The sequence below is a fragment of the Rhinolophus sinicus genome, linkage group LG09, assembly GCF_036562045.2.
Source record: "Rhinolophus sinicus isolate RSC01 linkage group LG09, ASM3656204v1, whole genome shotgun sequence".
In the NCBI taxonomy this organism is placed as follows: domain Eukaryota; kingdom Metazoa; phylum Chordata; class Mammalia; order Chiroptera; family Rhinolophidae; genus Rhinolophus; species Rhinolophus sinicus.
This window is the reverse complement of record NC_133758.1, coordinates 24,538,440-24,561,366: the sequence shown is the minus strand read 5'-3', so window position 1 is coordinate 24,561,366 and position 22,927 is coordinate 24,538,440. Positions and strand designations below refer to the sequence as shown.

At 35.4% G+C, this 22,927-nt stretch overlaps 1 protein-coding gene and 1 pseudogene across 3 annotated transcripts in view; both read right to left on the bottom strand.

Annotated features, from left to right (window-relative positions):
- RIT2 (Ras like without CAAX 2) overlaps positions 1-22,927 on the bottom strand; it is a 303,120-nt gene that overhangs the window by 174,423 nt on the left and 105,770 nt on the right. For all 3 annotated transcript variants that reach the window (XM_019739662.2, XM_074340046.1, XM_074340045.1), the window contains one exon: positions 2,013-2,086. In XM_019739662.2, the coding sequence (XP_019595221.1) occupies positions 2,013-2,086 (74 nt within the window). The remainder of the gene's footprint in view (positions 1-2,012; positions 2,087-22,927) is intronic.
- Positions 14,400-14,497, bottom strand: LOC141567080 (U6 spliceosomal RNA; annotated as a pseudogene).

The following is a 22,927-nucleotide window of genomic DNA, read 5'->3' as shown; positions in this document are numbered from 1 at the left end:
CTAAGCCAATACAAATGTTTCCATTCTAAGTGTCCTCAATGGCTTCAAGTGTTTCTCCCCATAAGTCTATTTTCCAAATGTCCCTGGAAACAAATGAGTTTGTTAATATATGGGTTTCAAATAGTCTTGATATGTCTCAAATATAGAAAGAGATCACCTATTTTCAGTGGCTTGTGCGATAGGAATATTCCAATTAATGCAGTTATTTTAAATACTTACATTAAATAGATGAAGTAATACAACATTTAAAAATATATTAATTATATATAAATTAATTATTTAAGTACAAAGGAAAATAGTATAATAAAGATCTGTGTATCGATCACTTACGTTTTCACCTATTAACATTTTTCTATATTTAATCAGAACTTTAGGAAACATAAGTCATTACATGTATAGTCTACTTTGTATCTCTCCCTTTTCCCAATTCTTCCCTTTCTCCTCAAGAGGTAACCACTAACTTAAATATATTACAAAATTTTATCACATTCTAAGGCACAGTATAAAATTCTACATAATCAAATAACCAATCTTCTACAGGTCACATTCTTTGCAATTAGATTAGGAATCAATAAAAAGCATAAACAGCAAATGTATGTGAAAAGAATGCCTGCTATCATATTGACTACATCATTTTATTTAAGTTAGATGTATTTTCAAATCTTCTACAATTACATTACTTCTTGATCCAGCACTTACTGACAAAGGTGCATTAAAATTTTCCAGTATACATGATTTGGGATTAATATATATTTATTTTTTTGTATTGTTTGCTCCATTTGTCTTGGACATTATAGACCAGAATTTTTTTTTCATCTTTTTGATGATTTTTATTACAAATTGACACTTTTACGTCTTAATAATGCTTTGTTCAATAAAATCTTTTTTTGTCCAATATTAATATTAATACAGGCTTTAGGTATGGTTACTTTTTGCCTAGTTTTTTTTTTTTTTTTTTTTCTAATCATTCTTTGATTTGCCACCTTTCTGTACCCTTTTGTCTCTTTTAAACCAAACAGATACAGGTGAGTTTTGTTCTTTGATTCAATATGTTGCTACCAATTTGCTTGCCTATTCTGGGAGAGGCACATCCAATTCCATTTATTTAGATTCCTGATACATTTATATTTATTTATTATATTATGTTTCCTTTTCACTTTTTTCTTTTTTTCTACTTTCTTTTCAATGTTGTATTAATCATTTTTCAAAATGTATTCTTCCCTTCCCCTCTGCTAGTTTTTAAGTTACCTTTTTTAACACTTCATTTTTTAGAGCAGTTGTAGGTTTATAACAAATAGAAAGTTATTTGTTTTATATCTGGCATTTAATAGATATATTTATATTTTTAAAACTATTATTTTAAAAGCATGAAGTAAAGAAAACCTCTACCCTCCTCCCAAATACTGCAAGGCTTTGAAATATTTTAACTGATTCCTTTCGTCTCATTTTATTTATAATTATTGTGTAGTATTTTAGTTCTATCTTTATTTTTATGTCACACAAATTGTCTCTTCCTCCTCCTCCTCATAGTTCTTTCTCTATGTTCCTATGTATAGGTTTATAAACTAATGCATTCGATTATGCTGACTCTTTTCTATGTTACCATTCCATTGAACTTACTCCCTAGCCTTGGTTCCATGAACATATATGCTAAGCACATCTGCACTAACATTTTCTAATAAAAACCATCATCAGATTTGGGTCAAGGACAAAGTTTTTTGCATTTCTGAAGAAGAATTATAAACTATTTCATTAGTTTTATAATCATAGTAGCAACATTACATCTACACTTACACTTTTATATTTAGAAAATTAAAGGAATGTTGAAATATTCTGGTTGGCAATGAGTCACATTTTCCTATTAATTCTTCTCTTAATTCCCAATTGCCATTGAAAACTTTTTCTTCTCCTGTTTGAATAGGGAAACTCATCTTCTTCTTTGTGGTACATGTATTTGAAATTAAAGCCTAAACTGGCCTCAGAGATTGGAGAGATTCAAGAAAATTACCTACCTGACCAGCAGTGTCCAATATGTCCAAATAAGCTGGTTCGTTGTCGATCCTAACCTGGGTCTTATAAGCATCTTCTGAAAAAACAAAAGGCAAAATTTATATTTGAACTCATTTAACAGAAAAGCCATGATTAGTTTTTAGATTTCATAACAAAGAAGACTTTTAAAATAGGTTACTAAGTAAAAAAATCAGATACTCTAGTTAAGTAGAGTACATAGAATGCGAAAGACATAACACAGGAAAATATAGGAAATGGAGTTTCTGCTTAAAGTGAAGTCAGGTGTATTTCTACTTTATCGGGAGAATTTCTTTATTTGAAGTGCATTGGTCATGTTACCTAGAGAAACAAATCACCGAACAAATGTGTCAGTTTTTTCTTAATCGTGTACCGCAAGTTTGTATCCTAACGTTATACTCAGTAATGAAAGATTGAAAGCTCTTCCTTTAAGATCAAAAATAAGACAGGGATGCCTGCTTTAACCACTTTTAATTAGCATAGTACTGGAAGTTCTGCCTAGAGCAATAAGATAAGAAAAATAAATAAAAGGCATCCAAATGGGAAAAGAAGGAGGTAAATTTTCTGTTTGCTGGTAACATGATCCTATATGTAGAAAGCTCTAAAAATCACACACATGCACACAAATAAAAACTATTCGAACTTCTAAACAAATTCAACAAAGCTTCAGGATACAAAATCAATACACAAAATTCAGTTGAGTTTCTACACAAAGATAATGAACAAGAAAAAGAAATTGATTCCATTTATAATAACATCAAAAGAAATTACTTAGGAATAAACTTAAACAAAGAGATGAAGACTTACATGCTGAAAATTACAAAAAGTTTTAATGTGTTTGTTTGTGTACTCATTAACTTACATGACATTTTTATATATACTGTATTCTAAACATTTATCAGATGTATGTTTGTAATTTTTTTTTCTATACTGTAGTTATCCTTTCATTTTATTAATAACAACTTTTGACACATGGAAGTTTTTCATTTTTATAAAATACAATTTATCAACTTTTCTCCCTTTGTTGCTTATGCTTTTGGTGTTATATCTAAAGATCTATTCCCAAATTCAAGGTCATGAATATTTGACCCTAAGTTTTCTTCTAAGAGTTTTATAATTTTAACTCTTGCCTTTATCTCATCAATTAATTATCAGTAAAAATTTTATATGATGTTTGGTAAGGGTACAAATTCACTATTTTGCATATTTCTCTCTCTCTCTCTCTCTCTCTCTCTATATATATATATATATATATGTATATATATATATATATATATTTATTTATTTATTTTTTGGTAAGGTTGGTATAATATCTGCACTCTAATTTCTCATTTTATTTATTTTAGCAAACTTTTTTCCTAGTCAATCTGAGGGTTTGACAATTTTGTTTATCTTTTTGAAGAAGCAACTCTTGGTGTCATTAATTTTATCTATTGTTTTTCTATTTGTGATTTTATTTATCTCTCATTTAATCTTTATTATTTCCTTCCTTCTATTCGTTTGGGGTTTTGTTTGTTTGTTTGTTTGTTTTCCTAGTTTCTTAATGGTTAAAGTGAGATTCTTATTTGAGCTCTTCTTTTTTAATGTATGCATTTATAGTTATAAATGTTCCTTTCATTACTTCTTTTGCTACATCTCATAAATATAGAAATATGTTTTCATTTTTATTATTCTCAAAGTATTTTTTTTCTGAGATTTCTTCTTTCATTCATTGGTCCCTCGATTTCCAAATATTTTTAGGTCTTTGAGTTTTCCATTTGCTGTTGATTTCCAGTTCATTTCGTTGTGATTGGAAAAGATACTTTGTATGATTTCAATCTTACTTCTGATGTATACTTGGAAACTCAATGGGTGCTTCCTGGAAGAAGTAGCACCTACCCTGATTAGCAGTTAGGAGAAAGTGAAGCAAGAGAGAAAGAAAAACTGAAAGCCAGAATTCCAGATGTTATAAAGATGATGGAATAAAAAAAGAACTTATGTAATTTCAGTGTGGTTAAATCATAGATTTTAGGAAAGAGAATGTTGATAGATGAAATTTAAGAGATAAATCAGACTTGCTTATAAATATATTACATGGAATCATATTTTTTATTAAATTTTTTTGGTGACATTGGTTAATAAAATTACATAGGTTTTAAGTATACAATTCTATAATGCATCATCTGTATATTGCATTGTGTGTTTACCACCTAAAGTCACACCTTCTTCCATCACCATATATTTGACCCCCTTTACCCTTTTTTTACCTCCCTCCTACCCCCGTCCCCTCTGGTAACCACCAAACTGTTGTCTGTATCTATGAGTTTTTTGTTTATTTGCTTGTCTTGTTTGCTTGTTGCTTTCAGTTTTATATCCCACATATGAGAGAAAGCATATGATTCTTGATTTTTTCTGTCTGACTTATTTCATTTAGCATGATATTCTCAAGATACATCCATGCTGTCACAAATGGCAGTATTTCATATTTTCTTATGAAGTAATATTCCATTGTATATATGTACCACATCTTCTTTATCCAATCATCTATTGAAGGACATTTTGGTTGTTTCCATGTCTTGGCCACCGTGAATGGTGAGGCAATGAACATAAGGGTACATATATCTTAATGGATAAATGTTCTCAAAATTTTGGGGTAGATACCCAGAAGAGCAATTACTGGGTCAAATGATAATTCTATTTTTAATTTTTTGAGGAAACTTCACACTGTTTTTCATAGTGGCTATACCAATTTACATTCCCACTGACAGTGTATGAGGGTCCCTTTTTTTCTATAACCTCTCCAACACTTGTTATTATTTGTTTTGTTGATAATAGCCAGTCTAACAGGTGTGAACTGGTATCTCATTGTGATTTTATTTTGCATTTCCCTAAAATCTAGTGAAGTTGATCATCTTTTCATGCATCCGTTGGCTATTTATATGTCTTCCAACAAAACAAAAACAAAAACAAAATCCAAACAATTCCATTAACAAATGGGCACAGAACCTGAAAAGCCACTTTTCTCAGGAATCATATTTTAGAGTAGGGCATATAAAGTCAGACTGCCTGAGTTTAAACTCTGGCTCTATCACTACCAGTTGTCTTATTTTAGGAAAATCACTTGATCTCTGTAAAATGTGTATTTTTCATTTGAAAAAGTTATGATAATGTTTGTATTGAACTCATAGAGTTGTTCAGATGATTCAATGAGATAGTGTGTGGAAGTCATCCAGCACACTACATTGTGTGTAGTGAATGTTTAATAAGAGTTAAGTATAGTCATTGTTTTTTAAGAACTTTGAACTCAACCGTAAGTGCCACCATTAGATGTGCATTTTGGAATGTTCATCTGGTTGAAATGTGATTAATCAATTTTAAAGTGGAAAACTAGAATGATTCAGTAGATATTTAGTAATCTAGGTGAGAAGTGATACTGGCCTATATTACAATAGTGGCCCTAGGGTTGAAAGAAAGCTGATAGATTAGCAGGATGTCTAAAAGATTTAACGTATAGAATTTAGTAATATATGGAGGATAAAAAAGGAGGACAATGGAAGAGAGCCTCTCCAAATTCTGGCATTTGCAGATGGGCAGATAGTTATGACATTTACTGAGAGAAGGAAGAAAGAAGGACCACAAGTTCAGTTTCGGTAATGTTGACTTTGCTATGTCTGTGTATTATTTAAGTGAAAACAGTGAATATCTGGGTCTGAAGCTCTGAGGTGAGATCTGAAAATCTTATTTCATTACATCCATTTATTTCCTCATTCATGCCAATCCCATCCTACATATTTCAACTTGTTCAAATACCAAAGTGAATATACCATCATTTGTGAACCATGCTTAGAACAGCCTGGAACTCATAAACTCCTGGAGTCTGGTTACAATCTTTATTTTGTTTTATCCACAATTTATGGTATAAGTAAACAGCAAACTAAATCACAACTAAAAACATTTCGAACAGCATGGAATTTGGCACAATTCAGGAATTATTTATACTGTTGATTTTGAAACACAGATAAACAAATGATTATTTTCACAACTTTTTGTTTAGAAAAGAGTAATGAATAACCGCAAGAGGCACTTTCACAATGCATTGAACTGAGCACCTCCCAAAAATTAGATTTCTGCTAGCTGCTGGAGATAAGAAGATACACACACACACACACACACACACACACACACACACTCATAGTCTCTACGCTCAGGGAACTTACACAATCCTGATGGAAGACAAACATATACATGCAATGAGATCTTAAGATCCAAAAATTTATAGGGCATATAGCCTATCTTGAAGGAAACGTGTTCCTTATGAATATGCTCCAGGAAGATGAAGCTGTAGGAAATATAACTTGCAGGGAAGTCAGTCTAGTGTGGTTTTAGCAACTCCCTCTATTCTGACACAGTTCAGTGTATGGGAAACCACACAATCTTTCCATTTTTCATTCCACTGCTCTTTGTACTTTCATTGATCTTCCTCTCACAAAAGGTAAATCTTGTGGAATTACTTGCAACATTTTTTGAAGATACATAGCGTTGTTTTTCAATTTCATAGGAAAATGCAAATAGTCACTCTGAAAATGTTGCTGTGACCCTAAGATCACATGTAAGTCTTTCAGGTTTCCTGTTTGTTTATATCAACTCAAGGCCCCCAAAAGAGCTTGCTGAGGCCAGGAGCACACAGAGTAATCCAGATGAGAACTGCTCTGTGTGATTATCTGAACCCTAGATAAACCCAGCATATGAAACGTATATCAAATAAAAGCTTCTCCTGGGATCAGAAAACCCCTTCAAAGAGACTTGATGTGAATTGGCTGGAAATTAAGCCAGTCCCTCTATCCAAGATTTCTTTCATTCTTTTTAAAAGTGTTCATCCGAGTTCATATTCCAGTGTTGTGAATCTAGGTCACCTGGCTAGGCTCCATAGAAACGAATCCCTTTCATTTCCTCCCAATAAACAATCTTTCCCTCTGTTTCCATCCATCCACTCCCTTTGAGATCGCCGATGAAGAAATTCAGTGACAGAAACACTCTCTCCAATGCATACAAACACCTCCCTGAAATTCAATCATCTGCTTACAGATCCAATCCTGAAATGAGCTCATTTATCTTCCCAAGCAAGAATCCAAATGTACACAAAGCTTTATCAAGCAAAAATGGTAGCAACAGCCTGCTATATTGTTTGTACAGTAAAGCACAATGAAGCCACCTTCTACAACCTTAAAATTCATTTGCTAACACTAATGTTTAAGTTCAGACTATTGCTTCTCTTAGGATGGGTCTTCTTCACTCTTTCTCTCCAGCCAAATTTGACCTGAAGAAAATCACCAAAGCCTTGGATTAAAGCCTCAAATCCATCACTAAATATTGATAGTATGACTGGCCAGCAACTTGCCTTTTTTATAAGATGGAGATAATAACACAATGTATAGGAGCGCTACAGGATCAATAAAAGTAACCAATATGATGGTGCTTTAAAAAAAGAAAAAATAAATCACAATTTAAACTCAAGGCATGTTATATTATGACATTTTAAAAATATTGCTTCAAATTAACCATGAAATTATATTAAAACTAAATCACTTCTATTTATATTTACCCATGTGAGAATTCTTTCCTCCCATCAAGTAAATCACAGAGGATTTGGCAGGATATGTTTTCAGTAATCATGAAAAATATAAAGTTTTTAATTAATTAAAAAACCTTAAGGTATTCTGGATAATTTGCTGAAATTAATGCATTTAATTTGTTTGCAGAACAAACATGCATTTAAATCACTTTAAAATAATTTAGTTGTAAGTATGCAATTAGAACAATTCAAAACCATATTATGTAATTGGGAAAAATATTAGGTTATCATTGAATTTTCACAAGATTATTTTTTAAAAATCTTAAGGATAGTTGAATACTTCCTATATGGCTTACCAGAAAATCTGAAATGTATGATAATTAGTATTACAGTAAAGATATATTTCTGTAACTCTGAACTAGTATACATCTCTAAAATATTAGTCTCCAATCCATTTTTTTTTAAATAAAGGACAATAAAAATATAAAGACTTGAATAATCTATTTATAAGATCTTTCTCAAAGAATTGCTTAAATCGTCTTAAGTGTGTGTGTGTGTGTGTGTGTGTTTACAAAGCAGAAGACTTTTAGAACATATTGCACTGAACACTTTAACCTGAACAAACAGTTAAATCATGGCTAAATTAGACAAAAATCTAATGTATCAGTATATTTGTCAATATTGACATCAATAAGTATTTGAGTGTGTAATCTGTGCTGCACACTCTGATATCGAAAAAGACAGAGTTGATTTGTACTCACGTAGAGATTTTAAACTTGAGGGAATACACAAAACTAAACAGGCAATTACACAGTATTTTAATGAATATGGTATTAAGAACATTTGAAATGTGCTTATTTAAGAAGACAGCAGAAAACACCCAGAGGAGTTGAAGTTGAGCTGAGGTCAGTCCTTGAAGGACACAGATAGAAAAGAGGGTTTGGAAGGAGGAAGACTGAGAGGCCAAAAAAAGAGAAAGGGAGTGGCATGCATTCTAGTATAATCCCTCTTCTTGAACTTAAACATTCAGTGAAATCTAGTAAGAATATACATGCTTGTTGGGTTTCAAAAATGTTGTGAAAACTGGGTGAATTTAGCTTCTGAGATAACTCAGGGTGAATAAGAACACCTTCCCCATAATGGAAATAAGAGATGAAGAAAGAGGCGCCATTAGAAAATAAGCCCTGGAAATTCATGAGCAGTACAGGGATTTCCCCCCCATACTGTAAAATTGAGAGTTGAGTCAAGTTTATTTAGGTGTGTGGCAGGTAAGGGCTCCTTTGATATGAGTTATGCAGCAATTGAAATCTTTCCCCCAGACATATAAGCAGATCCTAGTGGGGTGGTTTATACCAATTAGCATCTCCCTGATGCCCCCAGATAGAAGCCCAATGTCACTGCTCTGAGAAGTCTGATGACAAGGTGGCCAACTATATTCACTCTGGAGGGTTTACAGGAGGTCTTGCCAATACATCAAACTCGGTGAGGTTCTACAAGCTGAAGTTTTTCCTGTAGAACAACAGGGCACTACCTGGAGAGTTGCACTTGCAGAGGGATGCTACTGAAAGATGCCATTCCAAACAATGGCTTCTCAGAACAAGGACAAGCCAATGGAAAGAACTTTGACAAAAAAATAATAATCATCTTCCAAAGAGTCGACCTGCAGTCTGAGCAAGAGGCTGATGAGACAACAGCCGAATTAATTGTTCTTCCCCAAAGCCAGAAAATGTTTCAGGACATCGTTTGAATGTTAGAGCACTTTAAATGTTTCTTTTCAGTTTAAGAGGATACAGGGTCCAATGCGAAACCTGATTCCATGACTTTCTTATGTCAAATAGATGTGAGAGGCAAAAGGACTACACCCCTGATACTGATAATGAATGTCTTAAGCCCTTTGTCTCTGCCTCACTTATTGTTGCTTTGGGATGAGGAGGAGAAGAAGCAGATGTTCTCTTCTCCCCAGCTTCTTCAGCAAGTACTGATGGCATCTCTTGTGCTAACTTTCTGCCCCCATGATCATAGAGCCATAATCTCCGCAATGATTGCCTTCCAGAAGTTTTACAAGACAGAATGAGTTTAAATGCAGATGATCCCTTCACAGAAATAAAAAGAGTTTGAAAGGTCAGGGCAACTGTGGGAGTGCCCGAGTCCTCCAGCCTCCTCCCCTTTCCTGATGGACACCTCTGAAAGGGCCCCAGGAAGTCTCTGCAGTCTATAGATACAATATGACAACATCTAGTGACAGGTTTGATTTATACCAAGACTGCTACTTCTAGGAAGGTGAAATAGATCTACTTTTCCCTATGCCTCCTACTACATACAAAACAAAACCAGGGAAATTATATATAAAATAAGAATTAGAATGTTCTGAAAGGTGGAGAGAAAGAGGCAGACTAGCTAAGAATTTCAGGACCCAAGGAATGACATGGTATTGAATTATCTGGGTTTTCTTTTTGCCTCACATTGTCACTTGCCAAAGAAGAAAATAACAGGTTGAAAATACCAATGGGTGCAGAAAAAAACACATACCAGACTTACGTGCTAAAAACTATACAACAGTAATAAAAGAAACTAAGGAAGATCTAAATAAATACAGAGGCTTAACATTTTCCTGGTAAAGACGTTGATTCTCCCCAAATTGATGTAAATATTTAACATAATTCCTATAAAATTCTCAGAATGTGTGTGCTTGTGTGTGTGTGTGTGTGTGTGTGTGTGTGTGTGTGTGTGAGAGAGAGAGAGAGAGAGAGAGAGAGAGAGAGAAAGAGAACAAATATTTAAAATTTTTTATGAAAAGGAAACGGAACTAGAACATCCAAAACAATTTTTCAAAGGAAGCATCAAGCGGAAGGAACTGGTTTATCTGATTTCAAGACTTATATAGCTACAGTAATCAACATTGCATGATATTGACAGATGTATAGATGGATAGATCAGTGGAACAGAGCAGAGAATCCAGAAATAAACTCACTAATAGCACTGACTACATTTTAACAAAAGTAAAGAAGAAATTCAACAGAGGAAAGTTTCCTTTTCCACAAATGGTGTGGGAAAAATTAAACATCCACAGTGGGGAAAATACTCTTGAGCTAAATCTCACATCTTATAAAAAAAGTAACATAAAATGGACTACAGATTTAATGTAGAATGAAAAATGATAAAACTTTCAGGACAAACATAGAAAAAAAATTTCAGGATCTAGTGCTAGGGAAAAAGTTCTTATACTTGCACAAAAAGCTCTGTCCGTAAAAAGAAAACTGTATAAATTGGACTTCATTAAATTTTAAAAAACAGACTTGCTCTGTGAAAGTCCCCATTAAGAGTACGAAAAGACAAACTAGAGTGGGAAAAACTACATATTTGCAAGCCACATATTTGACAAAAGACTAGTATTTAGCATATATGAAGAACTCTCAAAGCTCAGTCTTAACAAACAAACAATTAATTAGACTTTGAACAGAAGAGATGAAGAAACATTTTGCCAAATAGGATGGTAAATATAGATGGCAAATAAGCACATAAAACATGTTAAAGATCACTAGCCTTGGGCAACTGCAAATTAAAACTACAATGAACTATATCACTAGTACATACCTATAAAAATGGCTGAAATTTAAGCAATGGTGACAAAACTGAATGCTGGTAAGAATGTGGAAAAATTGGATTAAACTCACAATGCTGGTGGGGACATAAAATGGTACTGCAACTCTGGATAACATTATCTTTTTTTAAAAATCATATATATATATATATATATATATATATATATATATGTATATATATGCACACATGAGGGGTGATAAAAATATAGTGAATATTTAAATTAAAAATAATTTATTATAGTAAAAGACATTGCCATTAATCCCTCTCAATATACTCCCCCTCACTTCGAACACACTTATCCCATTGTTCTTGCCACTTTCTGAAGCATTTCTGGAAGTCCTCTTTCGTGTCTTCATCCTCCATCATGACAACGTGTCATGTCACACGTCAGTTCTGCTGTGGCAATTTCTGTCAAATAAAAACATTAAGGTGTGTCCTCTTCCACCTTATTCATCAGATCTGGCACCATGCGAATTCTGAATCTTCCCCAAAGTCAAAGTGACCATGAAAGTTAAACGTTTTGAGTGAATTCAGGACATCGAGGCAGCCACGCAAGACAGCACAACTAAAGACACTTATGAAAGAGGACTTCCAGAACTGCTTCGGAAAGTGGCAAGAACGATGGGATAAGTGTGTTCAAGACAAAGGGGAGTATTTTGAGAAGAATTAATGGCAATGTGTGTTTTACTGTAATATTTTTTTTTAATTTAAACATTCACCATATTTTGTGATCATACCTTGTAGACATTTACAGATGATACAGATAGATATAGATAGATATAAATACAGATATAGAGATAGCGATATAGATAGATAAAAATATAGCTATAGATAGTCTACATGTAATACGTAAGGCAGCAATTGTGCTCCTGGTCATTTATTGCAGAGAAATAACTCATGTTCACATAACAGTATACTAAAACAAACAAACAAACAAAAAGTTCTCAGTGTTTATAGTAGCTTTATTCATAATAGTTAAAAATGGGAAATATACCAAATATCCTTCAATGAGTGAATGCTTATGTACTCTGTGATATAACCGTATCATGGAATATGACTCAACAACAGAAGGAACTGAGTGTTGAAACATGCAACAACCTAGCCGAATCCCCAGAGACTCATTCTAATTGAGCAAGCCAATCCCAAAAGGCTACATATAGTATGATTCCATTTATATAATATTCTTATGTTTAAAAAATTCCACCACTCCCCGCCCCCCAAAAAAAATCTTAGCAAACTAGGCATAGAAGGCAGCTTGCCTTACTTAATACTAGGTATCAAAACAAAATCTAACACAAATATTAAATATGAAAACCACTCCCTCTGAGATTGACTACAATATATGAATACTCATTATAAATACTTTTATTTACTTTATACTGGTGGTTCTAACCCATTCAGTTAGGCAAGAATATGACTCATATGAATAAAGTTGATAAAGGCAAAAATGTTACTATTCCTGGAAATTGTATTTTGGGTATATAGAAAATTTCAAAGATTCTTTACATAAATCAGTAAATTGAATAAATAATTATAGTAAGGTTTCTGACAACAAAGCCAACATAGAAAAAAGGGTTTGTTTTTTTTTTCCCCTATATATGAGCAACAAATAAATAAGAAATGAACATATTTAATAGTATTAATTGCCATACCATCAGCAATATCAAATCTCAAAAAATAAATCTTTTAAATGTTTTGCAAGACTTCTACTTAGGAAGCTGTAAGACTTCATGAAAAAAATTAAAGACAGCATAAATAAGTTGAAGTGTATGCTACATTTATGAATTGGAAGATTCAATATTTTAACAAGGTCAATTTTCCCTTAATTGATCTACTCATAAATATATATCAACAGATTTGGGGAGAGGGTGGAGATTCACCAATTAATTCTAAATTAATATGGAAATGAAATGAGCCAAAAATAGTTGATACAATCTCAAAACGGAGTAATAAACTCTATCATATATCAATATTCACTTTTGATCTGCAGCAGTTAAGATAGTGTGATATTAATATATGGATAGAAAAATAAATTGACCGAAAAGGGAATCCACACACTAATGAATCTGTTTTTTTTAGATGGCAGAATTGGCATTTCGGAGCAATAGGAAAAAGAAAGTATTTTCAATAAACAGGGCTGTTGATCAGATATAAATATTAAAAATAATGGAATTTTACTACCTCACAATATACAATAAAATAAATTCTAGTTGGATTATAAGTGTAAATACGCAAAGCAGAACAATAAAGCTTCTAGGAGATACTGTAGAAGAATACCTTCATGGCTTGGAGTGGTAAGACTAATATAAACATACTAAAGTAAAAGATTAACAAGTTAGAATACATTTATTAAAAGTAAGACTACATTAAAACAACAAAATTTGGTTCATCAAAGTCACTACTGAGAGAAGGAAAATCAAGTGAAAGTGTGGAACAAAGTATATGTAGCAACAAGAGGCTCATATCCAGAATAAGTAAAGAATTCTTACAAATCAGTCAGAAAGCAGCAACCTTCTCCAATAAAAAGTGGGCAAGAGATTGAGTTTTGTTTTGTTTTTCCTTTTAAAGTTATGACATTTATTACTGTCATTGAACAGTGAAACTGTGCTTGCATGGTACCATATAGATGCATTTTTTATATTCATTCTCATGATAATCCTACAAAGGAACTATCCCCACCTCCATTTACAATAAGAAAATAAAGGTAGGAGAAGTTTCATAATTTTCTCAACTTCACACACCTTGTAAAAAGTATGTTATTGTAGAAGAACTTTCATTCACGTATAACCTGATATTTATGAACTCTTTACTTAGTTTCTAATATGTGTATAAAGGGATATAAAGGTGAATAAGATATGGCCCTTTTCCATAAATGAAGGTATAACAAAGTTCACTTGGAGGTTGGTGAATAGATAAAGATTTCTTAGAAGAGATGACCCTTTGCTATCTTAAGAGTTATCTCAGTGTGTGAAATGGGGAAAGGTAAGGAAGGAAAGAGGATCCTCGATGAAGGGAGCAGTATCAGAAAATATATGAGGCCTTTTCTTTTCTCTTCTCTTCCCTTCCCTTCCTTCCTTCCTTCCTTCCTCCCTTCCTCCTTCCCTTCCTTCCTTCCCTTCCTTCCTTCCTTCCTTCCTTCCCTTCCTTCCTTCCTTCCTTCCTTCCCTTCATTTTCTCGGGGTTAGGAGGCACCAAGAGTTGAGAAGGTAATGTGTTAAAAAATATGGAACACTTTACAAATATGCATGTCGTCCTTGCAGAGGGGCCATGCTAATTTCTGCATTGTTAGTATGTGTACAGCTGAAGAGAGCACAAGAGATTAAATTGTTATAAAGAGGTCTTTCACTGGCTGATAAATTGCTTTAAAGTTGCACAACCTTATAAATAATCAGTAAAGAACAAATTAAAACTCTAATATGCATATTATCTCCTAACAGAATGGCAAATTTAAAAGACTGACAATATCGGGTATTGGTGAACTTGTGGAGCTGTGGAGAACTTTCAGATACTATAGGTGGAGTGAAAATGGTGCAACCAGTTCAGAAAACTGGCGCTATCTACTAAAGCTGATCATGCACATAACCTATGTGTTAGATTGAACTATTGGTCTCAGTCTTTCTCTATGCCAATATTATATATCTACAACTTGCCACGACCTTATCATGGGTGGCGAGCACTTCCCTGTTCTTTGATTTTAGGCTTGGCCATGTGACTTACTTTGGCCAATGAAATGTTAATGGCTGTGAGCAAAGGCATGACATATTCATGTGCAGTGGGGCTTGTGTGCTTTTGATTCTTCCATCACCATTAGTAGAATACGTCCTTACATGCCCACTGGTTTCAGAAGCAAGATAGATACCAGTCTGAAGGAAAGACATTCCAACCAACCTACAGGGGTGTGAGGGACAAATAAATGTTATTATTTCTTTACCAGATTTATGGCAGTTTGTTATAAGCAATTTCACTCATCAGGAATATATACACATGCACAGTTACACATGTGCATTAAAGACATGGTACAATATTTATATAAGCAGTATTCATCCTATCCCTAAACTAGAAACAACCTAGAGTTCATCAGTAGCAGTACGATATGCAAATAAACTTTAGTGTACTCCTACAGTGGATTATTTTTGCTTTAAATTTTAGAAAACTACAGCATACTACAACACGGTTGAACATTAGAAACATAACGTTGAGTGAAGTAAGTTAGACCTCAAAGAACACACATTGTAGGTTTCCATTTATATAAAATTCAAAAATAAACATCTAAAGTACTTTATATTTATTGGGAAGTCCTTTCTTAACCAGGACGAAGATTATTTGGATATTCACTTTGGGGTAAATCATTGTTTTGTATACTTTTCTGTATTTATATTATACTTGTCTATTTAAAAACATTTTAAAAGGGAAATATTCTCAATTATTCAAATGTAAAAACAGGAGAAAATATCCAGTTCCAGTTATCTAAAGGTTGACATATATATATTTTTTTACGGTAACACAATATTTGCCCAAATTTAACCCATTAGTTGACTCATTTTTCAATGATTTGTTCTTTCTTCCTCTAGTCTATATCGATTTTATCTCACATAATGACTTCTAGATATTTAGTTCTTCATGTTGAATAAATTCTGACAATGCTGATGAACATGGGTTACAGAAATGAAAACCAGAATGTTACCAAAAGGCCTTTCTGTCCAAAATATCTTTCTCACCAGTCTGGCATGATGCCCCAAATGCCAACCCTCTGCTTTATTCTCTCTAGTTAAGATAAGCCATTTTGTTTCCAGGAACTCCCTATTAAAATGCAATAAAACTACAGGAGAGGTAAAATATTAAGCTATTATCAAGCACAAACACCTTAGTCTGGGATTACTTTTGCACAAAATGATCTGTCATGAGAGAAACAGAAAACAGCCTGAGGGGCTGATCAGCCAGGATGATAAAAGCCGAAAGGAAGTGGAAGGAAATACTGCTAATAGCTATGGCCGCAGAGACGGGGAAAGTACCTGTTGTACAAAGAAGTTGCAGGAGGTACGAGGGCATCTGAGCACCAGAAAGGACCCCAGGTTTTGGCAGCAGCCTGCTGGAGAGTAATGTACACACGGGAGGAAACAGTTCATGCTGCCTCCTGCTCAAAACTGATGACAAAATGAAGTGTTGTGTCCCAAGCTTGCTGAGCATGGCATTTGGACAATTGAACCCTATGTATATATGAGCAATTAAAGGTAAATTTGACATTGAGAAACATGATAGGTAGAATTCCAAGCTTGCCTTTTGTGAAGTCAGATAATCCTTACTTCATCAGCCTCTATAGGAATACGGGCTTCAGAAATGAAACTTTCTTAATAGATGGAGGAAGAAGGGGGGTATGTTTTGGGCAATGGGCTAGAGTAGTGCTTCACAAACTCTCCTGTACTTATGCAATCTCCTGGGGAGCTTGTTAAAGTGCACAGTCTCTTTCAGTAGGTCTGGGGCTGGGATTTTCTAAGTGCTTACCAGGTCGTACCCAAGCTACTGATCTACAGCAGTACTAATTGAACAGAAATATAATATGAGCCACACATGTGCAGTTTAAACTTTCTGGTAGCCACATTAAAACAGTACCCAAAAATGGAACAATTAATTTCAATATATGTCATTTGAATACATTTATCTAAAATACCATTTGAATCTGTAAGCATCATGGAGAAATATTAATGAGATTGCTTACATTCTTTTTCTTGTACCAAGTTAATGAAAGCCACTGTGTATTTTGCAACTTACAGTACATCTCAACTTGACACTCACGTGTCAAGGGCACCACAGCCCCATATGGCTCAGGGTTACTGTATTGCTCAAGGGAGGTCTTGACAGAGGATTTATTATTTACAGTTATTGAGTGTATTTCCACAGATTCAAAACATAAATATAGAATATTTTTTTCATAGCCATTGGTGACCTTCTTGATTCGAGAAAAAGAAAGATGAATTTAAAATATAAATACATGAGTGACATCCCTAATTATGTTGCAAACTCCCCTATCATCCTGGTAATATTTCATAGTTTATTTCTTGTATTAGTCAAGGTTCTTGAGACAAATAGAAGCAATATTTAATAAAATTTTAATTATACATTTCAATTACATCTTAGTATGTAAGATTGATTGACTTATTGAGTATAAGAAATTGGTTTACGCAATTATAGAGGCTGAGAAGTTCCAAGATCTATGGCTGGCAAGCTGGAGACCTAGGATAGCGGGTGGTGTAATTTACAGTCCAAGGGCAGGAGAGGACTGATGTCTCAGCTCAACCAATCAGGCAGGCAAAATTCCCTCTAACTCAGCCTTTTTATTCTGTTCAGGTTCTCAATTGATTGGATGAGAACTACCAACATCAGGAAGAGCTTACCAACCTTACTCAGTCTACTATCAAATGTTAATCTCATCCAGAAACACCCTCACAGACATACGTAGAGTAATGTTTGACCAAATGTCTGGGCCTCCTCCCCATAGCCAAATCAAGGTGACACATAAAATTAACTATCACACTTCCCTGTGAAGTTTTCCTGTACTTGCCCAGGCAGAAACTTTATCCCCTTCCTGTACTTCTGCACATAGCTCTATAAAGCACTTCAACCAATTTGTTCTAATTATTTTTCTTGGCCTCAGCAATTTGAAAGCATGAGTCATGCCTTATTCATCTTTGTATATGCATTTTCTAGCGTTGTGACAGGCACATAATAAGTGCTCAATAAATTTGGTTTACCTTCTCTGACTGTGTCTAGCACTCTGCTCGATTCTTTCATATGTGTTGGCTTATTTAAGTCACATGACATAGTGCATATACCGGGGGTGCCAAAAAAATGTATACAAGTGGATACTGGTCAACGTCATTCAAGCAGTAGTTCGCCGTAATCAGATGTGTCTGGACGCTGATGGCAACCACCTTGAACACCTTTTGTAATTGTAGAAGTCAAATATGACCTGTATTCATCTTTTGTTATCAGTATATATTTAGTACTACAATTTTAGTAGGTTTTTCCTTTCTTAAATGTGTATACATTTTTTGATACCTCTGTATATCAATATACCCAATTTAAATATGGAAAAAGAGAGAGAGGTATTAAAGTTAGCAAAGCTCGCGAAGTAGGTGGTGATTGGGAGACTAAACTAGGTCTCTTAGACACCAAAAGCTGTTCTTATTTTGCTACACTGGTTGTTTGTCAAAGATTAATTAAATGAATAAAGAGGTTTACTTTGAAGATTACGTGCTGTTTCTGAATTGAACTGAGTGACTATATAACTCCCAAATCTGGGCCACGCTTAAATTAATACTCAGCTATAAATAATAGAAAGCTGAATCTTTCGTGAAATTATGTTTAGTGAGACAGGAAAGCAGTGCAGTGGACACTTCTTAAGTTTGTGGCCACCCAGGATCTTTTAAGCACCAGACTCCATGACTGACATAGAAGCAGCGACTCACTTTTTCAGTCTCCTTCGCAACAAGATTACAGGCATGTGACCTAAGATTTGCAAAGCAAGTATATTCAATTAAATCCTTGATTCAAAAGTAAACCGTGTGAGGATCCCTGTGCATGATATTTGAATTTCTGGGAGGATGATAATGCATGACAAATGCCATTTCCATGCACAGTGTCAGTGACGGCAGCTCCATTGCTTGATCGGTGCAACTACAGTTTAATTTTGACCTGGTTCAGCTCGGATATCCTTGGAATTCACTTCTCTAAACCCACTGTAGGTTAAGTGAACAATGGATGTTTCAGTTCTTTTTAATTATGGGCACCTTCAAATCATGTTAGAGATGTGACTGCCCACATCTCTTTAGAGGACTGGCTTTTTTAGTGAAAATAATTTTTCCGCCTAGTAATCTTACCCCGTCCTCCGCATAGGCTTCCATACATGCAAGATTTAGTTTTCTCTTTTCTTGTCCACAGCAGCACTTCTCATTTACAGTCTATGTGTCACCTTCACACATCTGGTCTCCATTTACCTTTCCACCACTCAGTGGGAACAGCCTGGTGTTTCAGAGCTATGCATTAGAGCAGAAGACAAGGGCACACAGCTGCTGATTGATTTTTATCATTCATAATTTACACTTCAGATTTTCTCTCCCTTCTCAGGAAATAAATGTAGAAGACATCGCCATGTCTGGAGGCTGTGTGACTGGCGCTTGTCTCCACCTACTAGGTTAGGTGCTGTCAGCAGGTACTTTCAGATGTGTGTCTTTTTCTCTTAACTTCTCTCCTCCCTTTCCTCTTATATTCAATGTTATGGTTGAATTTTAGAAAAAAGGAATGTTTGAGAAAACAAACAAACAAAATGACCTAAAGTTACTACCTGTCTGAAGTTCACTTTGTTCCATACTTTTATGCCAGACAGAAACAGCTGGTGATGTTAATCTTGTATCCTGTTTACTCGTTCAAAAAACATTTCCAGCACCTTCTACATACCCTCTACATATTCTGTTCTGAGGCATAGTGGTTAGACATTTATATAATTTAAGAAGTGACCCCCCCCCAGTCTAGTACCATAGTTATTACCATATTATTGACCATATTCTCTATGCTTTATTTTACAACCCATAATTATGTTGTAACTATCAATTTGTATTTTATAAACCCTTCACCTTTCCCACCCTGCCCTCCAACCCTTTCCCATCCATCACCCCAATAAACCTAGTACCCATCTGACACCATACATAGTTATTACAATATTACTGACTATATTCCATATACTATACCCTACATCCCCATGACTACTGTGTAGCAACCAATTTGTACTTCTTAATCCCTTCCTGTTTTATCCACTCTCCCACCCCACTCCCATCTGGAAACCATCAAAATGTTCCTTGTATCTATGAGTTTGTTTCTGTTTTGTTGGTTTGTTTACTTTGTTCTTTAGATTCCACATGTAAGGAAAATCGCATTGCATCTATCTGTCTTTCTCTGTCTGATATACTCCACTCAACACAATACCCTCTAGGTCCATCCGTGCCTCCTCAGATGGCAAGAACCCATTCCCCTCCCTGGCTGAGCAATATGCCATAGTATATATGTGCCACCTCTTTATCCATTCATCCACTGACAGACATCCAGGCTGCCTTCACATCTTAGTCATTGCAAACAATGCCGCAATGAACATATAGATGCATGCCTCTTCTCAAAGTACAGTTTTGGGTTTCTTCAGATTAATACCCAGAAGTGGGATTACTGGATCCTTCATTGTGTCTTGTTATAGCCTTTGTTTTAAAGTCGATTTTGCCTGGTATAAGTAGCTACCCTAGATTTTTTGCTTGTTTATTTCTATTTTCATGAAATATATTTTTCTATCCCTTTACTTTTACTCTGTGTGTGTGTGTTTTAATCTGAAGTGAGTTTCTTATAGGAAGCATATGTAAAGGTCTTTTTTATCTTATCCATTCAGTGACACTATCTTTTGTTTAGAGCATTTAATGCATTTCCACTTAAAGTAATTATTTATAGATATGCACTAATTGCCATTTTGTTATTCATATTTTCTTTTTACTTTTTTGTTGTTGTTGTTGTCGTCATTGTTTTCATCTTTAAAAAGTCCCTCTAAGATTTCTTGTAATACTAGTTTTGTGGTGATGAACTCCTTCAGATTTTTCTTGTGCAGGAAGCTGTTTATCTGTCCTTCAATCCTAAATGATAGCCTTGCTGGGAAGAATAATCTTGGTTGTAGATCCTTGCTTTTCTCACTTTGAATCCTTTCTGGCCTGCAAATTTTTTGTTGAGAAGTCAATTGACAGTCTAATGGGAATTCCTTTGTAGGTAACTAACTGCTTTTCTCTTGCCGTGTTTAAGATTCTCTCTTTGTCTTTAAAATTAGGCATTTTAATTATGATGTGTCTTTGTGTTGGCCTCTTTGGGTTCATTTTGTCTGGGATTCTGCACTTCCTGAGCTTGTCTATTCCCTTCACCAGGTGAGAGAATTTTTCGATCATGGTACCAGTTCTCCTTCTAGGACCGTGATGATGCATATGTTGGTATGCTTGATGTTGCACCAGAGGCAACTTAAACTGTCTTAATTTTTTGTATCCTTTTTTTCTTTTTGCTGGTCTGACTAGGTGTTTTCTGCTACCTTAGCATCCAAATCGCTGATTTGATCCCCTGCTTCATTTAATCTGCCCCTAATTCCTTCTAGTGCATTCTTCATTTCAGTTGTTGCACTGTTCACTTTTGACGGGTTCTTTTTTATGGTTTCTATGCCCTTTTTTATGCTTGCTATCTCTTTGTTGAAGTTCTCAATACATTCCTTGAGCATCCTTATAACCATTGTTTTGAACTCTGTGTCTGGTAGGTTGCTTGCCACGACTTCATTTATAATAGTTCTTTTTCTGTAGTTTTCTCCTGTTCTTTCATTTGGGACGCTTTTCTTTGTTTCCTCTTTTGGGCTGTCTTGCTGTGTTTGTTTCTATGTGTTAGATAGATCTGCTATGTCTCCCAGTTTTGGTTGGGTGGCCTTATGTAGTAGGTGTCCTGTGGGACATAGTGGCACAGTCTCCCTGGGCACCTGAGCCGGATGCTCCAGGAGTGTCCCTTATGGGGGTTGTATGTGCCATCCTGTTATAATTGATCCTTGATGGCTATTGGCACATCAGTGGGTGAGATTAAACCTCAGGCTGATTGGCTGTGGATTTTGGCCACGTCTACAGCTTATGGGATGCTGTGTGGGACTTACTACATGGAGCAGGATTTGCCCCAACTGGCTCTGGCACCTATTAAGACCACCTGTTGGGTTTGCCACTTGTGGAGGCAATTGGGTAGTGCTCAGCTGTGGTCTGAATCCAACCTCTAAGTATATTGGTTTTGGGGCTTCTTAGAAGGAGTTCTGGTGTAAGCCCAGGTCACCCACTCCCTGTGACCAGCCAGGGACTGCCTGGTAGGAGTTATAAAGCAATCCATGTTTACTTACTGCCTTTGCTAAACCTAGCGGCATGTGACAGAGGCCTTCTGTGAACCAAGTTCAGCTTCCAACAGTACCAGACCTGGAATAAGTCTGCAAAAAGCCAGGAAATACAGTGGCCTGCTGCCATCTGCCATCTCCCTTAAGTTTCAGCCTCAGGTAAAGCCTCGTGTGACACGTAAGTTGATGAGGCAGAGTCTCAGGGAGTCACTAGAGTGGGAAGAACTGTGGTCACCAGGTTAACGTAAGTTCTGGTTTGCTGCCAGTACTGAGCCTGAAGTCACTCAGCAAAAATCTCAGAATACACCAAAGCTAGTAACCACCCACCCGGGGTCTGCTGGACTTTGATCGTTTTCCAAGAAAAAGTGCAATGTGGGCGAGGCTGGCTGCTCAGGATAAAGTGCCTCCAGCGGTGCATGAGTTGGGTGGGTCAGGGTCCCGAATGAATTAGCAGGGCAGAGCAGAGGAGCTCACCAGGCCAATCAGATTCAGATTTGGCCTGTGGGGGGCGGGCTTCCACAGGCAAGATGGCGCTCAGCTGCTGGCTGCAAAGAAGGAGTTCCTCTAACTGGGAAGAGGCTGCCTGTCCTCCAGTCCTCCCCCCTGAAGCCATGACTTCACTCTGACCCCCCCACAATATGTCTCTGAAGCCCCCCAAGTCACCATCCCTCCACTGAGCCCAAGGTAAGTGCCTGCGAGTGGGTCTGTGTTTAAGAGGATCATTAAGAGGATGTCTGTGTTTCCTGTAGCCTTTTATTCCACCCAAACAGTCAGAACCCCCACTGTTTTTCACAGCCAAATTTTATGGAAGCTCT